This window comes from Sinocyclocheilus anshuiensis, unplaced genomic scaffold (assembly GCF_001515605.1).
Source record: "Sinocyclocheilus anshuiensis isolate Anshui unplaced genomic scaffold, SAMN03320099.WGS_v1.1 scaffold352, whole genome shotgun sequence".
Classification (NCBI taxonomy): domain Eukaryota; kingdom Metazoa; phylum Chordata; class Actinopteri; order Cypriniformes; family Cyprinidae; genus Sinocyclocheilus; species Sinocyclocheilus anshuiensis.
In genome coordinates this window covers 228,894-245,303 of record NW_015557093.1, presented here as the reverse complement: position 1 = coordinate 245,303, position 16,410 = coordinate 228,894, and the positions used below count along the sequence as shown (strand labels likewise).

The window sequence follows — 16,410 nt, the reverse complement described above, 5'->3', positions numbered from 1 at the left end:
TTAATTTGCTGTAAAGTTGCTTTGCAACGATTTGTATCGTGAAAAGCGCTATACAAATAATCTTGAATTGAATTGAATTTTTAGGTTCAATAAAGAACCATTCAGTAATAATTTTTTCTTAGTATATATAAAAAACAGTTTAATAATCTAAAGAACCTTTTTCCACTATAAACGCCTTTTGTTCAGTGGAAAGGTTCCATGGATGTTCTTCATGGAACCAATAAAGAACCTTTCTTAGGTTTATCCAAGTACCCCCTTAAAGGGTTAGTTCACCCAAAAATGAAAATTCCTTGAGGTATTCGGCCAATCACAACGCACTGGATAGCTGGCCAATCAGAGCACACCTCGCTTTTCAGACCGATGAGCTTTGTAAAAATCGACACGTTTCAGAAAGGCGGGGCATAGAGGAGAAACAATAATGTACAGTATGTGGAAAATAATGTGTTTTTTTAACCTTAAACTGCATAAACACATTGCATTACACCAAATACACAAAATAATGTTCTTTTTAGCAACATCATATGACCCCTTTAAGATATTTTTGATGAGTTCTCAGATCCTGCATAGACAGCAATACAACTGAAATGTTCCCAGGTCCAGAAACGTAGCAAGGACATTGGTAAACTAGTCCATGTGACATCAGGGGCTCAACCGTAATTTTACAAAGCTACGAGAATACATTTTGTGAGCAAAGAAAACTAAAATAATGACTTTATTCAACAATTCTTCTTCTCCTCATCCTCTGCGGCGGTGTGCCGCTATTGTGGAGAGTATTTCACGGATGTTTTCACAGACTATTTTACCGATGTCCTTGTTACGTTTCTGGACCTGGGAACATTTCAGTTGTATTGCTGTCAATGCAGGGTCTGAGATGAAAGCTCTCGGATTTTCTTAATCTTAATTTGTGTTCCGAAGATGAACAAAGGTCTTAAGGGTTTGGAACGACATGAGGGTGAGTAATTAATAACAGAATTTTCATTTTCAGGTGAACTATCCCTTTAAGTACATGTACTCCTGGTCAAGCATCACAACTACAGCTACATCACAACAAAGCGGTGCTTCTCCATTAAATCCACAACAATATTTTTCAAAACAATTAGTGTGCGACTTCAAAGTGTCTGCTGTGAACAATGCACATGTTATTTGATGTACCCTCAACACTGAGGTAATCTTGTATTAAAATGCGGTGAGGTAAGAATGAGGTAAGACTGTGGTGAGGTTAGACAATATTAGACTAAGATAAGACTGGCCTAGAATGAGGTAACCTTAAATCTTGATGCTGCAATCTCCTCCTTTTAGTGCACTAGTGCCTACATAAGCAGTAATGTAACTGAGCCTGGGCCAGCTGCCTGCGCAATACCGTGAGGCCATTACTGTCTATCCAGGCTAAGTTCTGCTGGCTTCGAGCCCTGCAGTGCAGATTGGAGTACCGCAAAGCTTTTTCTCTGCCAGGCAATATTTTATCTTTCTCTCTCCCTACGAGTTTTATAGCTCAGCTACTTTCCGAGCTTGCAGCGATTGATGATCTTGTCAGTGTTTCAGGGCGTTTTCTCATTCATTAGTGTGTTGTGTAGCGTGGGTGGTGGAATGGACTGATGTGTAAGCATGCAGGGGGAGCGTTCTGGTCAATTACACCCATGCAACACAAATGAAGACAAAAACCGAATCTCTTTCTCTGTCTCAGCATGGTCGCATCCATCCTCCAGCTATTAGTGCTGTCAACCCGAAAGCATCTGTGTTATGCTAATGAAACAAAATTTCATTTATTTCACTGAGTTTTATTCTACAAGAGAAGACGTCTATCACCGCATAACTTGTGTTTCAGCACAGGAAAGGCATGAAATGCCGGGATTCCCTGTGCAAATAAAATGCGGGAGAATTGGGTGAATGTTCCCCAAGTGTGAGGCGAACACGACTCCCATGGATATAATTTGATTGGACGTAATATACAAGAAGCTATTAAAAAACTAATATCCAGGTCAGCTATGCATGATTCAACGGCGTTTTTATTGCATTCCTGAAATATTAACTCCATACCTAAAAGGTCTTTATGAACCCTCAAGGCATAATTTGATATTTCTCTTTAAGAAAAGGGATGCCAATATTGGGTGTTTTTGAAACACCCCTCTATCACCTATCTGTCAGGGCTTTATTAGGTTTGGGACCCAACAAACCACTACTGGGACTACAAAGTTACTCCTGCGAAATCCAATTACTACGACCATGGCACTTTAGTAAATTAGACAAATTGGGAAAAAGAAGAGGCCCTTTGGTAGGTCACGTTGTCGGGTCATAGGGCAGATAGCATTGGTTGTTTCAGAAAAGAGTGCACTCGATAATCAAAATCCAACCATGCCTGGAACGTGAATCAACACACATTAGTCTCTGGTGTAAGTGCCCCAATGGAGAATTCCAACCACTCTAAACTCCGATGCCTATTTTCTATGTGTGTCTATAGACGAAGCACACAAGGGTTATAGTGCTGTGTTATTAAACTCTGTCTATCAGCCTCCACAGCCTGCGGGAGAGAAACACAGAGCGAGAGTAACCCTGGACCTCAATTACGCCTCTGAGGATGTCTGCAGTGGGGAAATACCACCATCATCTACTGCATCACGTGAGCAAGGCAGTATGGGTATGCGGTGAGGGGGCGGGGTGAACGACATACATTCATTCAGTCTAGACTAGAGCAACCTAGACTGTAACACTTAAATTTGTGCATCATTTTGGCATTTTAAAACCATAGGCTATCTGTGTGGCAAATATATTTTGAACGAATGCTGTTTTAAAGAAAGACAGAAATAAAGATGATAGCAAGGGCTGTGCAGTGATAAAAGGAGGAATACATGAACCCAGCAGTGTAAAAATCACAACAGCCATTACATGCACTGATTTTACACTTAAATTTCTGTATATGTATATATGTAATAAGCATATGCACATTCTTTTCTGAAAATACTGTTCGCTCATGCGTTTTTGTAATTGAGGTCAGTAACTTGACCAGCTAACTTCTCATTTATGTTCTTTATAGAAAAGCACAAGAACAATTTGCAAAAAGTATGCAATGATGAAGATTCCAAAATATGCTTGACATTTCTGTCTGAATCTAAAATCTTACAGAATCACATTTAAATGAATAGGTGTTTAAATGGCACTCACATAATTGGAATGTGATCAAATTCGAATTAATATTCATGTGCATATGAATGCAGTCATTACAGTGGAAGCATCCTTTCATTTACTCAGAATAATGCTTGATCTAGATTAGTTTTTCAATGGCAAGAACCTTTAGCCCCTCCCACTCTTGAATATGTATATTTAGTTATATCCTTGCTTGTACCCATAGTCATGCACGTCTAATGCGACAACTGTGAGTTTGCGTAATTGGAACAGATATTAAATTCATCAAATAGCTCTTTCCTCAAACAAGCAGCAACACATCTGAGAACAGCACTGAAAACACTGAAGCCACATGTCACTATACTGCAAAGAGAACAGATCTTTATGGTAATGTCTGCAATGCATGCTTTGAGACAGCATTTTAAAACCTAATTCATACATATTGTGTGAGACAAATGGCAAATTGCTTATGATTAACCTAAACTGCTTATGATTGCAGGTACCAATCTGAATGCAAGCAGAATGCAGTCAGCCACACTATATGTGCATCATAAATATGCTTAGCTGAGAGACATCGAGGGCCAAATTTGCCAGTGAAAGATGCTCTGCGGCTTATGGTGTGTGTGTGTGTGTGTGTGTGTGTGTGTGTGTGTGTGTGTGAGCAAATGCTTCACTGCTACTGTGTGATTTACAGAGAAGCCGGGGTGGGCATAAGGCAGGTCATAAACCAAGGAGGCATTTGAGTCCAACGGCTACAGATTGATTCTGCTCATTAGATCTGTTTTGCAAAACCTCCCACAGCCATTAATTACCGCCCAGAAAGATGCCCACCGCTGCCACACCCAGAGCTTGCTTTTCCGCTGATCTACACTCCAAACATGCCAGGAGATTGTTCACCTGAAACCTGCGCTGGAGTGTATTTGCATAAAATGTGCCAGGCTTTATCATGGGTAACTGCACCTGCATTTTTAAATGTGGTTGGAAATTGGAGTCATTGCATGTACAAACACCTTTATGGAAACTTCTGAGTGTGCGTAACTTCCAGTGCGCTGTGAAAGCCGCCGCCTTTAAGTGTCGGTTAGCTGAACTCCCTCTGTTGCTGCTTTCATTGATTTTACAGTGTTACTGTAGATTATATTATATATTATAAAGCTCTTCTCAGACACACCCTCACTTTTCAGACCATAACCTCCCTGTATCATTGCTAATATAGTACAGGTTTGCATTATTAGTTCAGAACCTAACAATAATTGATGATGACCTTCTTCAAAAACTGGGAACTGACAGAAGCTAAACAGTGCCAAGATTAGAATTATGAATGCAGTATTATATTTACTTGCTTAAAAGCAACATCAAATGTAAACCTGGTTATACATTGTTAAAAACAAATCCCCTACTTCAACTTTAAACCTTCAGTACAGTGACTGTCTTAAATATAATCAAATTAAATTTAAAGTATTGAAATTAAATTATAATCAAATTGGATGTACAAGTAATTTCAACAAATTATATTAAATAGATTTTAAAAACTGGGTTGAATCTTGTACAACTGAAAAAAATGAAATTGTTTGAAATTGGTTCTTTTATTTTATTATTGGTTATTATTTTGATGAGTTACAGTAATGGAAAAACAATGTTAACATGACTTATTGATCATATTTTCTAGTGTATGGAATTTTTTGTCATATTATTTATGATTTAGGATTATTTATCTTATAGTAAATGTTTTTTAAAATTATTATTTGAATGCTGACATTGTTGAACTGTAGTGTTTTGAATTTCCTTTTAATAATCACTCAAAAAAAATGTCTGCGGTTCTGTTATGCCAGTCATATCTGACTCATTGTACACGTCATACCTCAATGGCCACTGCCCCGTAGTAACACCTAAAACCTGAGCTCAGGCTAATGCAAGATCTATATATAGTCCTAAGCCTATAAAAACATGACAATCATCTTTTATCAAGGTGTCTTGCAAAAGCATGTGATCTAAAGCACAATGCACCTCACATAATGCCAGTGACCCAATGCACACTGCATGAATGTGTGACTTCTGATCACCAAGTCTGAGAATCATCAATGCACCAACAAGCACTAACGCCCAATGCACATTCCCAAACAGGAGGGGTCCTGAAGAGCAGCCCCCGCCCCCACCGTCATTAATATAGCTAAGTGAGAATCGAATTCAATTCGATTTTCCAAATACCTTCGGTTGCATAGTTGTGGTCCCGAAGGAAGCTGTTGTTAATTTTGCGGCTGTCACTCTCCTCCTCCATTTATGATTCCGTTATATGGGTTTGTTGAAGTAGACACGCAGGAATCCATCGTGGACCCTGAACATCAGCAGGCGGTTCGCGGATCCATCGCGGTGTCTGTCGCCTCTCATGTACGTGACGGATGATCTGATGCCCGGGGTGATACAGCTGGAGCTCGACTGGCAAGAAAAATCCTTCAGCAATTCATACTTGAGAAGCACTTCTTAAACAGGTGCACTAGCGAATCCGTTTAGAAGATCTCCTGTCTTGAAAGGCTGAATGGAGAACGAATGCGCAGAGGTGCAAGGAACCCTAGTACACTGGTAAACGAAGTGCGCTGAATGTGGTAAACTAGGGCAGGATTTCCACCTTCTGAGACGAGGAGGCGGGGTTATGCGTCAAGCGCTCGATCCGTCCACGCTACGTCTCTCTCTCTCTCTCTCTCTCTCTGCTGAGGACACACAGTCTGTTATGTACTTTCATAGGGTTCTGAGTTCTACACATTCACACAGGCGCTGTCCAGTGCTGAAATCACAGCGCGTGCCAATACGAATGACGGCGAACAAATGACATAAACACGATAACTGCAATTTTACGCAAATGTCATGTCAAATGTGGTTGCATTTTTATTTACAGCCACTGAAATGGAAATGCACCATGATTTAAATTTCCCTTGTGTGTTTTATTCAGTTAATTCAGCTCAAACCTAGAAGTAGTTGATTGAAGAGTGCTAATTTTGGGGGCGAGTGAGGAAAAATCAAAACAAGCTTGGGGGATTTTAATATATATTATTTTGCACAAAATATATACGTTTTAACAGGTTTTACAAATAACATTTAATTAACAAATGCAAGATGTCTCGACTGACGCGCGTGAACAGACGGCGCATGCGCATAAGTACATTGCGCATGGGCAGACTGGTCAGTACGTTGACACGTAAGTCGTGTCAATTTTTATCATTTTATTATAGATTTACGTGTAAAATATTTCTCAAAAACGTTTTTTTAACAACTTAAATATATAAATTACGCATAGTTTTGTTTAAAACGTCTATAGGACAAATTACTGTTAGCTGTTAGTTATTTGCCAAAACGACTTACGGTTGCGCGAGATGAACCGGAGCCGTTTCTGTCTCTCTTTAAAAATGACTACAACATTTTCTTAAACAACGGAAATTTCCTCAAACATCGAATCGACCACTTGAGAGTCTTAGAACCTTGGAATTCTGTGATGTGGCAAGCTATACTCCATCTAAAACTGTTTTAAACAGCGTTTCGCTGATTCTTTTACAGGTATCAATATGCATGCACAAGTTTAATGCCTCGTTTAATCGAGAAACTACATGGAATAATTTTGTAGTTTAATAAATTATTTGTCACACAGCAGGAAAAATTCAAATGAGCCAGTGATGGGGAAAAGATGTTAAAAACAGAACAGAATGTAAAAGTAACGGTGAGCAGTTACAGAATCTAAAACAGGCCTATACACTGCATTTAAAGTTACAATTTTGATGTTAAAGAAAATAGAAATCCATAGATATTGACAGAATAGGCTACACTGTAAAAAATGATATGATGAAAAAGCCATGACAACTTATGTTTTTAAGTTACTTTAACTAATAAAAATAATTTAAGCAATTTCAATTTTTTTTTTATAAGTTATACTAGATTCAACTTGATTTTTTAAGTCAGTTTAATGTTACTGAAATTCAAAGAGCCCAATTTAGTTCAGTGAACTTAACATTTTAAGTTGTAGCTTTTTGGCACTAACCGGCCAAATCTCTGAACATGGATTCATGCGCAGGAGTCAAATTTGTACATTAATTTAATATCAGAGTCCTTTCCTAAAAAAAAAATATTAAGCAAATCTAGACATTAGACTCATGTTTGAAACATGAGACATCGCAGTGCAACATCAAACAAGGAGACACGGGCAGACTGTACAGCCCAGTCAGTCAGGCTTCGTGCGTTTGAGTTGGTATTCGTTACTGAGTCAAGTTAAGCGTTTTTTTTTTTTTTATTTAATTTTTTTATCAACCGTTCGAGCTAGGATAATATAAGTTAACTTGAGGTAGACGACGAGCTGTTTTCTACGACGCATGAACTAATTGTCACCAGTTTTGTCAGTTTGTTCTGTTCAAACTAGAAGAACATATGAAACTTCTTAATATGATTTAAGAGACCACGATTCAAACTATTGTTAACCTTGTTCATTTGTGACTAACGTTACTTTTTTAGAAAGACGTTTTTGTCAGCCGAACAACCGACATGTTAAACGTTACATTCAGTTGGACGCACTGTAGGCCTAACGTTACATCTGTTCCTCACAAGCTCGTTTTCTGTGCCATTCGTTATTTTATTGGCCATCATCGAGTCTGAGACTGGATGAAGGGTGAGTTTTGCATTTCTGTACCAAATAAAGAGTATAAACTATATCTTATGATAAGTCAATATTTGAACCACTTTAACGTTTTTTTCCGCCCCCTTACATATGTTTTTCTCTTTTTATAGGCAAACATTTGACGGCTCATGGTGAGACACTTCATACACACAAGAAGGGTGTGCAAGCTGGCCTCCTAATACGAAGACTACGATGGTGCACTGCAGGACACCTTTCTCCTTTTAAATGTTCAAGAAAAAAAAGGACTGTAATGGACATGTATGTGTGTTTTTTTCAAGCTTTTCTCAGTGGTTGTTTCCCATGAGGTATGAGTGTATTTTCAGCTTTGTATGACAGTTTCTTGGCAGTTTTTTGCTACTTTTATGCCCTTGTTGTATACATATACTGGCATTCACACATTAGCATGCACAGGCAGGTTGTGTACTGTTCTTAATATTAAAACCCTGTTTATAAGCACTGCAAGAAAAAAAACATTTTTTAAATGTTTCAAACAAATATTGTAGTATATTTTTTTTATCTGGATCTAAAATAAAGTTTACATTATCATAACTAGAAAATTAATGTTAAAAATTTTGAACTTAAGTTGAAACAGCAAATATTGTAAAGTCAAATGAACTTCAATAAAACAATTCAGCACTAGGCAAGATTTAAATTAGTGAGTTGAAATTATTGTACTTTTAAGTTGATTTAACTTAAAATTTTAAGGCAGCCACAAAACGTACGTTTTTAAGTTGAAAGGGGTGAACATTTTTTACAGTGTATACATTTACTATGCATTTTACTATTATTCTCGCTCTCTCCCTTGCTTTCAACAGTTACTTTTAACATTATTCTTCAGTCACTGATATTTCCTGGAGGAAATGCAAATCTAGTTAGTTTTGAAATGTGAAAACAAGCCTCTTGATTTGGATAAGTGATACGTGCGCAGAGGATTCGCAAATCTGTCACACTGGATTCTAGTCAGATCCCTTTAGGGTCTCATACTCCTTAAGTGTGCAGACCAGACGATGATTACTTAGATTAGAGTCTAGCCGCTGGCTCGTTCGTTTTGGATAGATTTGATTTACATGCTGATTTTAATATGAAGCTCTGCAGGGACTTTCCCCTGCAACTCCCATTCTGTCTTTCATATTTTCCACTGTAATCTACCTGATGCTAGTCTAGAACAGATCTGCTTTGAAATTCAAAACCAAAACAGGCATAATAAATGTGCCAAGGATCCTAAATGCATCATGCATTTAATTCCTAACGCCAATTTGCAGATAAAATCGGTCTATAGGTCCTTTCAGACAATTTCATAAATATAGTCCATCATCACATGCCATTTTCCACTTAATGACCCATTAGTTTCCATTAGAATGCATGTGTGCAGCATGTCTGGACGAGCTGTAATCAGGCATATTGCATTGCACCTGTTTTCATGTGATTTTCAAACCTTTCCACCTCACTGAACATATCTGAAGCATCTAAGCCCAAAACCCGCATGCCGTTCCTCTCCCCTGACAACAATCTTTATCATTATTCCAACAGGGCGACACAAATCAATGATTTTCTGTCAGGGGAGAGGGAGGACCAGGACGATGACAAATTCCAGTTGGCATCTTTTAAAGATCAACAGGGAGAGCAGCTATCTGTCAGTCAGAGGGAGCGAGGGGGTGAGAGATATGGAGGGAAAGGAAAGACAGAAATGCAGAGATGCATTAATAAAAAAAGAGGGAGACAGTCGAGTGGGACAGACTGTTTTACAGTATAATTAGAGTGAGAGCTGCACATTGCCAACAGCATCAGCAGTCTGCTTTAAGATCAATGGTGGTGCTTTAATTAAAGTCTTGCCGTTCTGACTTTCCATTACTCTGTATAGCACTGACTTAAAGAAACTGCTGCTAAAAATTATTGTGTTATTATTTTATTATTTACTCACCCTCTTTGTTGCAAACCTGTATGCTGTTTTTTATGTGGCAAATTTTTTAACTTTTTCATAAAGCTGTTTACTATACAAAGGCATAGTGACCATGTCTGTCAAGCTCTAAAAAGGACAAAATACAAAATAAATGTAGTAAATATTAGTGTTGTTTTAGTATCAAAATACTGTTACAGTTTTTATTTACATTTTGAATCAGTTTTTATTTTAAAATTTCTGTTTTAATTGAAAAATCTCAAATGTAGTTGCATTTGTAGTTATGTTGTTTTTGTAGAGTTTGTTATATATATATATATATGTATATATTATATATATATATATAAAGAGAGAGTTTGTATTAATTTTTATTCAGTTTAGTTATTTTAGTACATCAACTAAAATGAAAAACAAGCTAAAAAAGGTGTTTATATTTGATTTTATTGGATATTTCAGTTCATTTTTATTTTATTTCAAGTAATGATTTTTTAATGGTTTAAATTTAACGTTTTAGTTAACTATATAAACCTATAATGTGACACATGTAATATATTGCAAGTAATATGAAAACATGATAGATTTATGAAAGGAACATATTAAAATTTAGGTTGTTATTCACATATTGTCATAATTATAAACATACTGATATTGATATTTGAAGTCAATAATGACTTTTTATTTTTTCATCACACAAAACTACTTTTCAAAAGACTTGCAATATAATGCACATTTGTATGGACAACTTTTCAATACAATAATTTTACTGTATGTTTATCCCTTTTGGATCCTGACAGACGTGGCCACTAACTGTTATTGTATGGAAAAGTGTAAAAATTACTTTCAAAAAAATATAAAAGCATATCCACTTCATTTTGCAACATGGAAGTGAGCTGTTTTTAGTTAATGTGATAGACTTCCAATTCATTAGTTGCTATGGTAGAACTAGAACTATCAGTATGTTTGTAATTATGACAATACATTAAAATAATTTAATAAGAAATACAAGTTTGCAATATCATGCGGCATACTATTTTGTTTTTGTACAGGTAAAATAACTGGATGCGGAAGACATCGGAAGCCTTGCACATTCAAGTTATAAATGGCAACGTCTGCTCTCATGTTAAAGCTTCAAAATAACATGACAGTGAGTAAATGATAACAAAATCAGCATTTTTTGGGGTGAATATTCCTTTAAGAAAAGCTGTAGAATTGCCTGCCTGTGCATGTCTCTTCAAGGCCACCTGAGATTCTCTTCCATCCCGCATTTATAAATAATGTCAGTTTTGGTCTTTGCTTCCTGAATCGCATGTCACAGTCAAAACAGTAGTATCAGATATGATAAGATCAATAAATGTTCTGTCAGAAATGAACTTTCTGTGCCTGTGGAAAACCTTTGGTCTCGCAGAGATGTATGAACAGCTATTTAAAGCACTCAAGGCCTGGGGCTTTCTCTTGCAGCTTAGCCCATGCAATGGTGTGCATCAAGGCTAAAACACAAAACATGAAGATAATTACAATGCTGTGATATCTTCATGGCCAATTGCTTGCACTGATGTGCAGTAATTGTGTTGGCCCGAGGATGCAAGTCCTTGAATGCCTGCAGCGCTACAGACCAATCACTGAATTCGTAACAGAGAACAGTCATAGTAATTTCACAATGGTTAATCAATACATCGCTATTGATCCTTAATCCTCAATCGTGCATCCTGCAGAAATTATTCAATATTATTTGTGGGCTCTGATTAGTGTATCAAAATCAATGAGTAGCACTAAATCAAATGGCTTTTTCGGTAAAAAAAAAAAAAAAAAAAACAGAAGTCAAGTCACATTTATTTTTATACCACTTTATACAATACAGATGGTTTTGAAGTGACTTCACCATATTAAACAGGAAGGTAACAGAATCAATGATGCAAAAGAGCTATAAAGCAGCTCTAAAAACACCATAATATCATTATTCAGCTCAAGTCAGTTCAGTGTTGATTCAGTTCAGTTCGATAATTGTGTAGAGTTCATTATGAAACAAGTTCAATTCAGCTAGAAGCAGCTCTACAGATAACAGTAGTGTCAGAAAGATAGTAAGGACATTGATAAAATAGTCCATGTGAGATCAGTGGTTCAACCTTAATTTTATGAATCTACGATTTTGTACGCAAAGAAAACAAAAATAACAACTTTATTCAAAAAGTCTTCGATGCACATTCACGACAGTACCGCACATGTGTTGTGATACTCTTGTGAACGTGCGTCAAAGACTGACACGGAAGAGAAGAAATTGTTGAATAAAGTTGTTATTTTTGTTTTCTTTGCGCAAAAAAAAAAAAAGTATTCTCATACATTCATAAAATGAAGGTTGAACCACTGATGTCACATGGACTATTTTAACGATGTCCTTACTATCTTTGTGGGCCTTAAACGTGTCAGTTGTGTTGCTGTCTATGCAGGGTCAGAAAGCTCTCGGATTTCATCAGAAATATCTTAATTTATGTTCGGAAGATGAACGAAGGACTGACGGGTTTGGAACGACACGAGGGTGAGTAATTAATGACAGAATTTTTATTTTTGGGTGAACTATCCCTTTAATGGATCCATCTGTTAAAGGTGCTTGTAGGACTAACCAATACTGACTGAGATCCATATAATACTAACTGACTCAACAAGACCTTTATATCTAATATGTGCTCCCTGTATTTATGAGCATAATACAGTAAGTATAAACCAGCTGTAACATTTATCAACATAAGCAGAGGTGACAAATGTTATAAACAAAGAAAATAAGATCATCATGGGAAGTGAATGAAAAGAGAGTGAAAGAGACAGAGCGAGAGAAAAAGAGGGGGGTTGGGAGAGACAACCAGAATGATGCATAGTTCGGTCTGAATGTTTTAATCCCAGCCCAGAGGCAAGTGCCTTTGTCAGGCCAGTTTACATGTGAAGTCATTCCAATTAAAAGATTGAGTACCTCACTCCATCATTGCGTGTAATACACTGACACAAAGACTTGCATGCTGGGTAGAGCATTTACAAGACAGGCAGGTCAGTAACTACTCAACAATATTTACGTACATGCAAATTTTTGATTAAATAGATAAATGAGAAAGATTGTTCAGTGATTTTTTTTCTCTTTCCATAAGGTGGAGACAAGTGAGTGAATCAGTGACTCATTTACTCAACCGATTCATTCAAACATGGCAGTTCTTGGATGCAGTCTTTCGTGTCATAGGATCCTTCATAAATCATTCCAATAACAGATTTGTGCTCAAGAAACATATCTTATTATTATCAATGTTAAAAATATGTGTGCTGCTTAATATTTATATTTAATGTCATTTATATATATATAAATTGGAATATACATGGAAGAACAAGAACGAAAGTAAAAGAGAGGAAGGAAGAGAGCAAATACAAACAAGTATGTGTGCTGTGCAAATATTGTGTGTTTGTGCCCCAGTAACCCAAGCACACTCATTTCAAAGGGAATGTATTACTGTAAATCCCAGTATATAAATACAGAAAACACAGCATTTCACAGCCATTCCCAGTTGTTGCGATTGAAAGGAAGAAAAGCATAGCTGTTCAATCCTTTACTATCATACCAGTTGCTAGGAAACTGCTTATGGAACAAAACATTGCTATGCAGCACAACAGCTGTCTGTATAATTGGATCATTAAAAATCCTAAACATCATAATTTAAACCATAGCTGCTCTAATGCAGTTCAAGCACGCCTAACATGAAGGTTAATCGCCTAAACAAGAATAAGCGCTGAAATTACCTGTTTTAGGTGAAGAACTGATTTACTACAGTATATGTAGAGTAATAGTATTTTAATATGATTTTGCTAATCACATTAAGGATTAGACTAGACTATTTCCATGCACAGATATTGAATCTGTGTTTTAAAGCTACAGGGGGATACAAGCATCCTTGTGCAGACCTGGAAACTGCTGTGTCTTATATTGTCATCTATAGACTTGTAATTGGTCCACAGTGACCATTGCAAATATGTGCCGCTGGAAAAAAAAGAGAAATAAAAAATAATAGCAAAAAATAGCCTTGAGCTGAGATAAGAGATTAAACTAGGCTTATAGGTCAGAACATGTCTGAATGATGTCCAAATTTGCACCATTATAGTAATTATGTGTAATCATTTAATTGTGGCCTGTAGTAATTATCTACAATGGCTGCACCATCACCCGGCGTTTCTCTGCTCTATACCAACAAAATCTATTTTTCGTCAGCCAATTATGGTATAAAAAGCATAGCTCTTCATGTTGGCAGTCAGTCTCCAGGGTTTTCTGTGTGGCATGACTGGAATATCTCTACTCCAATGATGAATATTTTAATAGAGACTGGGAGAGAACAGGGGTTTAGATCTCTCGAGTCTGTCTCAACAAGCCTGCTCTGCCAGAGCCCTAACAAGCCCCACTAGAGTTACCGGCGGGTTTTTACACAGCCCTGCCTGGCCCGGAGCCCCTCCCTTCCGGACCCCTCCCCTCTTCTTTGCCCCAACACAGACCCTTAATCTGCAGGACAATCCCATTTGGCTGAGCAGCTGCCAGGACTGATCACAGGCAGGCTGCAGCAGTCTTCCCCCGCGGGGATGCCAGGCTGTCCACGGAGAGACCGACACGGGCCACCCGCTCTGTTTTCCCACTCTTTCTCTGCCTGTCTTCTTCAATCACTCTGTCCTCTCTCTCTCGGTCTTCAAATCTCTCACTCACATGTATTCACACCCCCTTCCCCCCTTTCATGCTTCTGTGCCCAGGGGCGCTTTAGGGCTGTGGGCTTACTTACTGTCCCTGCGCTCTGGCACAGATCTAGGGTTAGCATCTGATAGCGTGATGACAGAACTATTATATGCGGAGAACACTGACTGAAGGGAATCACATGAGAAATGGAACTCAGTGGGCTTGTGGTTTGACAAAAAGTCTATATTTATAAAATGCTGAAAAAAATGTTGATCGTACAAGAATCTACTATATAAAGTAGTGTGTGTGTGTGTGTGTATAATGGTGGCATACTAAAAATATGGTGTGGTTTTTACTGCTAGTAAATTTGACATTTAATTAGAGTGAAACAGCAAGTAACTGTTATAAATATGAAATTCTGAAACAGAAAAATTGAAATTTAGTACAACATACTCCAGTAATATTTGTTTTAATTGCAACATTGTCAGGTTGGGGTAAGTTGTCACATGCTCAAATGCTATATAAGTAATATTTAATTGCATCATTGAAAAAAAGAAAAAAAATATAAAATATTTTATATATTAAATATATTAAAAATATTAAATATATTAAATAAATATATTATTATATATTTTATATAATAATTGGGGTAGGTTGTCACATACTTTTAATTTTGTAAAACATACTCCAGCAATATGGGTTTTAATTGCAACATTGAAATTATATATATATAAATTATATATATATATTACAGTGTAGATTTTAACCTAAATTTAACCATATGTCACGTTGGGGTAGGTTGTCACATGCTTTAATTTTTTTTAATATATATAATTTTAATTGATTTTATGTGCGTGTGTGTGATAACAACAACAACAATAATAATAATAATAATTCATTTGTAGAGCACATTTGAAGTAATTCAACCAAGCTTTTATAGATTACTGTGAAGGTCACATCAATACAGTGACCCAGTAATCTGCTCAGTGTATGCTGCATGGTTTTGATCACACACAGACTGTGTGTAATTTATCATTTGTGAGAGACATTGAGCTGTTTGTGACAGTAGAGCATGAGGAGGATACAGGTGCTCCAGGGAAAGCAGGCTTTGCACGCTACAGCGAGTCTGGCTGATAGGATGGGCCTGTAACATATGGTGATGACCATGTGGCAGTCAGAGACACAATCCTGTCATTTATACAGAGACAGACCTGAGTGGGAGAGAGATTTAAGCCTATTTCAAACCATATTTTGCATTTAAATAAATTCCCATTGTATGATCTTTATTTTCACCATTTCATATACACATTTCATATATATACACATTTAAATAAACCTATGGTTAGTAAACTTAAGTGTAACTCGCCCTGTCGCGAACAGTTGTGAATTATAACTCTACTATTATTTTTTAAGCAATCTGACTGATTTTGTTCATGGCAGATAATAAAATGGTCATGTGGTTGTTTTAAAATGGTTTATGTGATGTCAAGAAAGACTGCAAGGAAAATAAAAATAGATGCAATTACATAGAAAGATGTAGGGAGAGGCAAAATATGAAAAAGTTCATATTTGACATTTTTCCATGCTTTAGCCAAATGTAATGACATTTTATTTGCTAATTTGTGATTTTTGTCCGTCAGATAATGAATGCATCCTGGTTGATGATATAATGTCACAGCACCATCTGCTGGTTTGATCTCCACACAACAATACTGTGGAGACACCAGGGTACAGTGTTGGCAGTGGATTGTATTACCATGGTACTGATTTTTTTTATATATATATATATATATATATATATATTTTTCTATACAGCACTTTGGTGCAGTTCTGTTGCTTTTAAATGTGCCATAGAAATAAATGTTGTCTTGACTTGATAAATAGCATAACCTTTTTGATTCCAAGGCCCCTCCACTGTCCACAACCCACAACAATAGAAGGCCTTATGACTATTGTGATTCACTCAATAAGGATTAAAGATGAGGATTTAAAAAAAAATAATAATACAGAAGTAAATACAGAGGTTGACTTAGTGAGCCCTGGCAACCT

The 16,410-nt window shown here is 36.7% G+C and overlaps 1 protein-coding gene across 2 annotated transcripts in view; it reads right to left on the bottom strand.

Moving 5' to 3' along the window:
- The window catches only part of LOC107677389 (serine/threonine-protein phosphatase 2A 55 kDa regulatory subunit B beta isoform-like), a 56,463-nt gene that overhangs the window by 24,257 nt on the left and 15,796 nt on the right, over positions 1 to 16,410 (bottom strand). Inside the window, exon 1 of one of the 2 annotated variants that reach the window (XM_016472274.1) lies at positions 5,326 to 5,789. The exons of the other annotated variant lie outside the window; for it this stretch is intronic. Coding sequence (XP_016327760.1) covers positions 5,326 to 5,395 — 70 coding nt within the window. The 5' untranslated portion in view covers positions 5,396 to 5,789. Of the gene's footprint in view, positions 1 to 5,325; positions 5,790 to 16,410 lie in introns of those variants that run through there. 2 annotated transcript variants of the gene reach the window in all.